Below are 10,000 nucleotides of genomic sequence, written 5' to 3' on the forward strand. Positions count from 1 at the left end.
CTGGACACTGACTGTAGGTCTACAAACTCTCACATAGCCTTGATATTAACTCCTGCAGAACGAAGCATTTCTTGCAGTAAAATGTCACACCAAATGCAGGTGAAATATGATTTCTTTCTTTGAGCATCTTGAGAGAATGCGCAGTCAGATACCATCTGTAGAGGTGCAATATTTTTCAGCATCACAAAACCTGATAGTATTTCAACTCGATAAAATATGCATCCAGCCAAACTGAAATTTGATCAGAAACATTTACATTTACATTTAAGTCATTTAGCAGACGCTCTTATCCAGAGCGACTTACAAATTGGTGCAAACACCTATGACAACCAGTGGAACAGCCACTTGCATCTAAATCTTGTTGGGGGAGAAGGGGGGTGAGAAGGATTACTTACCCTTACTTACCCTATCCTAGGTATTCCTTGAAGAGGTGGGGTTTCAGGTGTCTCCGGAAGGTGGTGATTGACTCCGCTGTCCTGGCGTCGTGAGGGAGTTTGTTCCACCATTGGGGGCCAGAGCAGCGAACAGTTTTGACTGGGCTGAGCGGGAACTGTACTTCCTCAGTGGTAGGGAGGCGAGCAGGCCAGAGGTGGATGAACGCAGTGCCCTTGTTTGGGTGTAGGGCCTGATCAGGGCCTGGAGGTACTGAGGTGCCGTTCCCCTCACAGCTCCGTGGCGAGCACCATGGTCTTGTAGCGGATGCGAGCTTCAACTGGAAGCCAGTGGAGAGAGCGGAGGAGCGGGGTGACGTGAGAGAACTTGGGAAGGTTGAACACCAGACGGGCTGCGGCGTTCTGGATGAGTTGTAGGGGTTTAATGGCACAGGCAGGGAGCCCAGCCAACAGCGAGTTGCAGTAGTCAAGACGGGAGATGACAAGTGCCTGGATTAGGACCTGCGCTGCTTCCTGTGTGAGGCAGGGTCGTACTCTGCGGATGTTGTAGAGCATGAACCTACAGGAACGGGACACCGCCTTGATGTTAGTTGAGAACGTCAGGGTGTTGTCCAGGATCACGCCAAGGTTCTTAGCGCTCTGGGAGGAGGACACAATGGAGTTGTCAACCGTGATGGCGAGATCATGGAACGGGCAGTCCTTCCCGGGAGGAAGAGGAGCTCCGTCTTGCTGAGGTTCAGCTTGAGGTGGTGATCCGTCATCCACACTGATATGTCTGCCAGACATGCAGAGATGCGATTCGCCACCTGGTCATCAGAAGGGGAAAGGAGAAGATTAATTGTGTGTTGTCTGCATAGCAATGATAGGAGAGACCATGTGAGGTTATGACAGAGCCAAGTGACTTGGTGTATAGCGAGAATAAGAGAGGGCCTAGAACAGAGCCCTGGGGACACCAGTGGTGAGAGCGCGTGGTGAGGAGACAGATTCTCGCCACGCCACCTGGTAGGAGCGACCTGTCAGGTAGGACGCAATCCAAGCGTGGGCCGCGCCGGAGATGCCCAACTCGGAGAGGGTGGAGAGGAGGATCTGATGGTTCACAGTATCGAAGGCAGCCGATAGGTCTAGAAGGATGAGAGCAGAGGAGAGAGAGTTAGCTTTAGCAGTGCGGAGCGCCTCCGTGATACAGAGAAGAGCAGTCTCAGTTGAATGACTAGTCTTGAAACCTGACTGATTTGGATCAAGAAGGTCATTCTGAGAGAGATAGCGGTAGAGCTGGCCAAGGACGGCACGCTCAAGAGTTTTGGAGAGAAAAGAGAGAAGGGATACTGGTCTGTAGTTGTTGACATCGGAGGGATCGAGTGTAGGTTTTTTCAGAAGGGGTGCAACTCTCGCTCTCTTGAAGACGGGAGGGACGTAGCCAGCGGTCAGGGATGAGTTGATGAGCGAGGTGAGGTAAGGGAGAAGGTCTCCGGAAATGGTCTGGAGAAGAGAGGAGGGGATAGGGTCAAGCGGGCAGGTTGTTGGGCGGCCGGCCGTCACAAGACGCGAGATTTCATCTGGAGAGAGAGGGGAGAAAGAGGTCAGAGCATAGGGTAGGGCAGTGTGAGCAGAACCAGCGGTGTCGTTTGACTTAGCAAACGAGGATCGGATGTCATCGACCTTCTTTTCAAAATGGTTGACGAAGTCATCTGCAGAGAGGGAGGGGGGGGGGAGGATTCAGGAGGGAGGAGAAGGTGGCAAAGAGCTTCCTAGGGTTAGAGGCAGATGCTTGGAATTTAGAATGGTAGAAAGTGGCTTTAGCAGCAGAGACAGAGGAGGAAAATGTAGAGAGGAGGGAGTGAAAGGATGCCAGGTCCGCAGGGAGGCGAGTTTTCCTCCATTTCCGCTCGGCTGCCCGGAGCCCTGTTGGGTTGTTTTCACAGCCCAACCTACCAAAATGTTGTGAATTATAAAGCAGGAACAAATCAGGCAAAAAGAAATCCTTTACCCCCTATCAAAAACAACTCCCATCGTCTCTGACTATAGACTACAGCGCATTTTCTATATTAGCCGGTTAGGGTCAGATGCGGGCCTCAGATTTTCACTTTATCACATACTGTCGGGTGTTGCCGATGGGTTATTAGCAAATCCGGGTGTGTGTGAACAAACAGCTGACCTGCGCACCACTAGTGTGTATATGTGGGCATGTGTGTGTCCCCGTCTCAATCTAAGTATCTATGTCTGTATCTCTTTGACTCTCTTTCTCTTTTGTTCTTCTTCTCTCAATCTCATTTCTCTGTTATTTCTCTCTGTACTTTTATTTTCTCTTGTCCTTTATTCCCTCCACTCTCTTCCGTCCAACAAGTCATTCTTGTGATGTAAGGAGGCCATGTTGGAAAGGGGACTTTGATCGATGCTATTATTTGGACATAGTCAACCTCTCAAGGCAAATACAAAAGCATAACTCTTAAGAAAGAGGCTGAAGAATCCCTCACACTGCAATGTGCATATAATCCATTCTATAGAAGTAAGGAGGACTTAGGAATAGGGCTTCCAATAGCTCTGTATCCCTCTTCCAGTCTTCAGAACTATAGGTATATTGATAGATTGTGATCAATGTCAGAATTCCAAATGTTTGAGCAATGACAAACACGGTTCCAAAGTCAAAAAAGACAGCGAGACACACAGTAAATACACAAACACAATCACACACCACACATGGTTTTCCATTACAAAATTCCCAAGTTTGGCTGATGCTCTTCTGGGTGACCAATCACGTCACGGTTGTGTCCTAAAAACAAAATGCCATTGGTGGTTAAGTTGCTAACCCCTCCCCCCCTGGCCTTGCCCCACCCCTCTAGGCAAAGGCCGTCATCTCTCTCGCAGCCAATCACTTCGCTCCGTGGACAGCCGCAAGCGCGATGGCGGCGGTGGCGAGGTAGACAAGACGCGGGGCGGTGGCGGCGGACAGCAGGCCCCACAGACAGGTAAGACAACAGGACGCAGAGGGAGCCCATGCATCAGTCTCTAACAGCCGCTTGGGTCACAGACCACACAAGACCACCTCCTACCATTATAGTCTGTCACTGCACCAAGGCTATAGCTAGCTATCCCTGAATCCCTCCTTCACATAGGCCTGTACATCCATCAAAATCTCCCAAACTCCTTCTTGCCTAAGTGCCACAGCACTAATTCCAACATGGACCCTGAATAAATCGGGTGAAACTGTTTGCTGTTTTGTACTTTTGTGAGGTTTTGAATGAAGCTGCTATACTGGAGATTGTGTCCTGTCTTGAAAAGTGGATAAGTCCTTCCTCTCTATGAATGATGCCTCTGCTGAATTAGCAAATCAGGTCCCCCACTCACCCCTGCTTCCCCATTGGACAGCCATGACTGACCAACCTTTCCCATTGGTCAGACTAGGCTTGACTGACTCACCGGGTCTGCTGAATGCATTGGGCAATCATGGCAGCCAGGGAAATGATTGACATATCCAGTAGCCAATCACATTGCCTTCCTCTATATGTCAAGTCAATGCTAAGGATATGGAATCAGAGCCCAGAGAGCCTGGCAGCACAGAATCTCCTCTACACCAAACCATGCCACATCCCTTCCTATTTTGGCCAACGGGAGGCTGTTCCTGCATGATAATTAGTTTCGGCCCTTCTCCTCCCACCTCCACCCTGGATCATCCCTTCCCTCCCTCCCTCCCTTCCCCTCAGTGGACCAGGCTGCGTCAGGTGAGGAGTGGTCGTCGTGGAGTGTGTGTTCGGCCACGTGCGGTGAGGGCTGGCAGAGCCGCACGCGTTTCTGTGTCTCCTCCTCCTACAGCACCCAGTGCAGCGGCACGCTCCGAGAGCAGAGGCCCTGCAACAACTCTGCCGTCTGTCCAGGTAAGCTGAGCCCCCCCCCCCCCGGCTGCCTCCTTGCTGCCCCTCGTCTCCAGCCCTTTCCTGGCTCCGCTTTACCCAACCTCTCTGTGCAATGCCTCCTGGGGCTTCTCTTTCGTAACAGACAGTACAGGACTTTAATATGGAACTATGCAGGTGAATACATTTAAACACTGAAATAAGGTTAGAGTAGTCTACACAGGAGAACCATGCAGGCACTGAGAGAAGGATGTTTGTGACTGCATTATGGCAACAGGCTGGTTTGTACCATAGAGTGTTGGATGTTTATGTGTTTTGGAGTTGATGTTATTGTTGTTGTTGTTGTGGTGAAGGTCTGTGTGGTTCTCTCTATAAATCATACCCTAGCCGCTCTGATTGCAGTGCACGGGACTTGGGACGAGTGGTCGCCATGGAGCTTGTGTTCGTCAACCTGCGGCCGTGGTTACCGGGATCGCACACGAAGCTGCAAGCCCCCTCAGTTTGGGGGAGACCCCTGTATGGGGCCGGAGAAACAGACCAAGTTCTGCAACATCGCTGTCTGCCCAGGTGACACAGATTTCTTACTGAATTCTTACTCAACTGTGTCCAAAATGGCACCCTGCAGTATTCACTATATAGTGCACTACTTTTGACAACTTCAGTCATCATGGCAGTCACATCTACAGTTAATTACAGAGACAAATTATTCCTGAGAAGGTCATTTGAAAAGGTTCTTGTTTATGTATGAGGGATGAAGGCTTTTAACCTGTACAATGTGTGTACGTTGCATTATGCACACAGAGACCTAGACAAATTAATACATGTACAGAAGTAACCTTGATCTCTCTCTCTCTCTCTCTCTCTCTCTCTCTCTCTCTCTCTCTGTTTCTCTGTCTCTCTCTCTCTCTCTCTCTCTCTCTGGGTTGTATTTACAATGGTGTTTGTTCTTCACTGGTTGCCCTTTTCTTGTGGCAACAGGTCACAAATCTTGCTGCTGTGATGGCACACTGGAATTTCACCCAGTAGATATGGGAGATTATAAAAATTGGATTTGTTTAAGAATTCTTTGTGGATCTGTGTAATCTGAGGGAAATATGTCTCTCTAACATGGTCATACATTGGGCAGGTTAGGAAGTGCAGCTCAGTTTCCATCTCATTTTGTGGGCAGTGAGCACATAGCCTGTCTTCTCTTGAGAGCCATGTCTACCTACGGCGGCCTATCTCAATAGCAAGGCTATGCTCACTGAGTCTGTACATAGTCAAAGCTTTCCTTAAGTTTGGGTCAGTCACAGAGGTCAGCTATTCTGCCACTGTGTACTCTCTGTTTAAGGCCAAATAGCATTCTAGTTTGCTCTGTTTTTTTGTTAATTCTCCCCAATGTGTGTGTCTCTCTCTCTCTCTGTCTCTCTCTTTCTCTCTCTCTCTCTGTCTCTCTCTCTCTCGCTCTTTCTCTCTCTCTCCCCCTCTCTCTCTCTCTCTCTCGCTCTCTCTCTCTCTGTCTCTCTCTCTCCCTCTTCATATCTCCCATACCCCTCTCCCTCTCTGCGCTCTCTCTCTCTCTGTCTCTCTCTCTCCCTCTTCATATCTCCCATACCCCTCTCCCTCTCTGCACTCTCTCTCTCTCTCTGCTGTCCCAGTTGATGGAGTGTGGAATGAGTGGGCTAATTGGGGTTCATGCTCTGCGTCCTGCTCCAACGGGACCATGCAGCGCATCAGGGAGTGTAACGGACCTTCGTACGGAGGATCAGAGTGTCGAGGGGAGTGGATAGAGACCAGAGACTGCTTCCTACGGGACTGCCCAGGTAACATCTGCTGTCAAAACTCTGTAGAAGTTGCCCAGAGGGACAGATCTAGGATCAGTTTACTATCCGCCTATCCTGATCTTAACCATTAGAGCTGTGTTCTGTGTCTTAGTGGAGGGGAAGTGGCATCCTTGGACGTCGTGGGTGGGCTGCACCAAGACATGTGGCGGGGGGAGCCAACAGAGACAGAGGATTTGCTATGGGCCCTTCTTTGGGGGTGAAAATTGTCCTGGAGATCGGGAGGAGGTGCGACGCTGCAATGAGAAGCGGTGTCCAGGTGAGTAGTCAGAACACAGTCATGGAAAGGTGTGCTCTTACTCAATCAATCAACCAATCAAATGTATTTATAAAGCCCTCTTTACATCAGCTGATGTTACAAACTGCTTCTACAGAAACCCATCCTAAAACCCCAAAGTCAGGCAAGGCAGATGTCGAAGCATGGTGGCTAGGAAAACCTCCCTTGAAAGGCAGGAACCTTTGAAGAAAGCTAGAGAGGAACTAGGCTCTGATGGGTGGACTGTCCTCTTCTGGCTGTGGCAGGTGGAGATTATAAGAGTAAATGGCCATTACGGCCCAGATCGTTCTTCAATATGTTCAAACATTGCTACATCCATTTTAGACTTATAAATTAATGATACAGTAAATACCCATTGATTCTTGAAGAATATAGCTTATATAGCCTCATGAACTTAATTCAAGTCTCATACTCCATCAGAATCCAAAATAGAAGCATGTTTTACTATACCGTTTGAAAACAATGTAAATGTAAGCAAACACAGTATAGCTTCAAAACATGGTTAAAAGTATCATTTTGATATTATGGATGATCAGTCCTTGCATTCATAGCTCTGTTATTGAATTTGAGAGTGGTTAAATGTATCCAGGTCCATCACTCAGCTTTTAACCAGAACACAGGCAGGGTGACAGCTTTGTTATTGTTTCAATTAAGGATTCTAGCTTTAAATTAAGTGCCCTTTAATGTAGATCAGATGTAGAATTCGAGAAATCTAATTTTGAATATGAAAAAGGCTTGCTAAAGTACAAAAATGCAGCATTTTGACACGTCCTCCGTTAACCCTCCGTCCTCCGTTATATTGTATGTCATTTTTCTGGACCCCTTGCCTTGGCAGCAGCTAATAGAAATCCATACAAAATACAAATACAAACCCTGTGTCACTTCTAGGAAGATTTTAACCCACTTGGCCCCAAAATGTCTCCAAGTTTCACAATCATTGTGAAAACCTAGTTATTTTGTTGCTTTGACAAAAAGTCATTTCTGAATATTATTATTTATTTCATGTGATTAGTGTCCCTCATTTTATGGTCAACCCTGTTATATGAACTGAACTCTCATTTTATGGTCAACCCTGTTATATGAACTGAACTCTCATTTTATGGTCAACCCTGTTATATGAACCAAACTCTCATTTTATGGTCAACCCTGTTACATGAACTGAACTCTCGTTTTAATTTAGTGAAACTAATCACTCATTTAGTGAAACTATTGCTATTTTCTTTCCAATAGAAACAATGAACATCTTATAATCGAATCATAGTGTAAAAGAAGGTGAGCTGTTTTAACTATTTTCGGCATTTTTCTGGTATTTTGTGGCAGAAAACTGAGTGGGTCGAGGATAACACGTCAACCCTGATACCCATTGATACCCATTGATAGTGTTGTAGGGTTGACTATCATAAAATGTGAAGACTTATATTATCAAATCAATTCTCTATGTGTAATTATTGTGTAATTATTCCTTACGTGATTAAACTAATCATGTGACTTTAATTAACTAGGAAGTCGGGGCACCACGGGAAAATAATTAAATAGTATTTATTTCCCTAATATGTTCATATCTTATCGATTACAGTCACTTATTAATGTATTATTACCTCATCCGTCTCATTACTGTATGTCACAGGCATTGGGATATCTGCACGAACCCTAGCACAAATTATGAATCAGTGATATACAAATTGGCTTATTTATTTCTTTACTAACTAATCAATTCGAATCAATCTCAGAATTACAAAAACACACACACAATAGGTCATACATTGGTTACTGACATGATAGAAAAATCCCTAGTGGGCTAAGCCGATGTGACGGCTTGGTAGAAAAAGGAAAGGGGTGGGGACAGTTCAAGAGCAGGAAACTCAGAGTGGATTCACTACAGTTGAATACTTCAACATTCTCAAAAATATAAATATTGTTTATTTTTACAATTTTGGGGATTAGGAGTTTCTACCAGGAATTTATGACTGTTGTAAAACCTGGGGTGGGAGAGAGAGTAAGAGAGGGGGAAGCCATGATATACACCCAAAAGGGCCACGTTGTGACAATGGACAGGCTAGAATCCTTTTTGTGAAGATTGCATTTAATTGCCACTCCCTGTTGCACCCAACAAGCTTCTGTCACAAGGGTATTCATGGCTGATTTAAAAGGAAACCCTGTTACTTTATTTGTCACTTACTAGTCTTTTCTTTATTTAACCTCTTGAGATGGGAAATTCTGAACATATATCCTTTATGACAGAATGTACACATGTTGTGAAATCAAACAAAGTTACACTTCTGAAAAGGCACTGAATCTGTGGAACGACCAATTTGACACTCAGATTGGTATAATACTGATGTTTGCTCTGATTGGTTTTGGTGCAGAGCCTCATGAGATCTGTGCAGAAGAGAACTTCTCCAACGTAGTGTGGAAAATGACTCCAGCAGGGGACACAGCGGCCGTACGCTGCCCTCCCAATGCCAATGGTGAGCTACCTCCCTTTTATCCTGAGACACACAGTGTATTCGGAATGTATTCAGACCCCTTGACTTTCTCACATTTTGTTACATTACAGCCTATTTCTAAAATAGATTTTTTTTTATCCCTCATCAGTCTACACACAATACCCCAGAATGAAAAAGCTAGATGTTTGCAAAAACAATAACAACTGAAATACTACATTTACGTAAGTATTTAGACCCAATAATCAGTACTTTGTTGAAGCACCTATCACATTTACTACAGCCTCGAGTCTTCTTGGGTATGACAATACAAGCTTGGCACACCTATATTTGTCGAATTTCTCCCATTCGTCTCTACATATTCTCTCAAGCTCTGTCAGGTTAGATGGGGAGCATCGCTGCAAAGCTATTTTCAGGTCACTATAGAGAAGTTTGATCAGGTTCAAATCCGGGCTCTGGCTGGGCCACTAAAGGACTTTCAAAGACTTGTCCCAAAGCCACTCCTGTGTTGTCTTTGCTGTGTGCTTAAGGTCATTGTCCTGTTGGAAGGTGAACCTTCGCCCCAATCTGACATACTGAGCATGTGGAGCAGGTTTTCATCAAGGATCTCTCTTTGCTTTGCTCAGTTCATCTTTCCCTCAATCCTGACTAGTCTCCTAGTCCCTGCCGCTGAAAGACCTCCCCACAGCATGATGTTGCCACCACCATGCTTTACTGTAGGGATTGTGCCAGGTTTCCTCCACACGTGATGCTTGGCATTCAGACCAAAGATTTCTAGGTACTGTTTGGGAAACTCCATGTGGGCTGTCATGTGCCTTTTACTGAGGAGTAGCTTCTGTCTGGCCACTCTACCATAAAGACCTGATTGGTGGAGTTCTGCAGAGATGTTTGGCCTTCTGGAAGGTTCTCCCAATTCCACAGAGGAACTCTGGAGCTCTGTCAGAGTGACCATTGGATTCTTTGTCAATTCTCTGACCAGGGCCTTTCACCTCTGATTGCTCAGTTTGGCCGGGCGGCCAGCTCTAGGAAAAGTCTTGGTGATTCCAAACTTCTTCCATTTGAGAATTATGGAGGCCACTGTGTTCTTGTCGACCTTCAATGCTGCAGACATGTATGTGCCTCCACACAATCCTGTCTCGGGGCTCCACGGACAATTCCTTTGACCTCATGGGTTGGTTTTTGCTCTGACATCCACTGTCAACTGTGGGAACTTATATAG

The 10,000-nt window shown here is 46.2% G+C and overlaps 1 protein-coding gene across 13 annotated transcripts in view; it reads left to right on the top strand.

Annotated features, from left to right (window-relative positions):
* LOC118372769 (adhesion G protein-coupled receptor B1-like) overlaps positions 1-10,000 on the top strand; it is a 117,518-nt gene that overhangs the window by 55,941 nt on the left and 51,577 nt on the right. For 11 of the 13 annotated variants that reach the window (XM_052489880.1, XM_052489879.1, XM_052489882.1 and 8 more), the window contains 6 exons: positions 3,233-3,358; positions 4,094-4,264; positions 4,628-4,807; positions 5,878-6,042; positions 6,155-6,319; positions 8,704-8,805. In XM_052489880.1, coding sequence (XP_052345840.1) covers positions 3,233-3,358; positions 4,094-4,264; positions 4,628-4,807; positions 5,878-6,042; positions 6,155-6,319; positions 8,704-8,805 — 909 coding nt within the window. The remainder of the gene's footprint in view (positions 1-3,232; positions 3,359-4,093; positions 4,265-4,627; positions 4,808-5,877; positions 6,043-6,154; positions 6,320-8,703; positions 8,806-10,000) is intronic. The other 2 variants (XM_052489886.1, XM_052489890.1) reach the window with 1 other exon arrangement.

The sequence above is a fragment of the Oncorhynchus keta genome, chromosome 31 (genome assembly GCF_023373465.1).
Source record: "Oncorhynchus keta strain PuntledgeMale-10-30-2019 chromosome 31, Oket_V2, whole genome shotgun sequence".
NCBI lineage: Eukaryota > Metazoa > Chordata > Actinopteri > Salmoniformes > Salmonidae > Oncorhynchus > Oncorhynchus keta.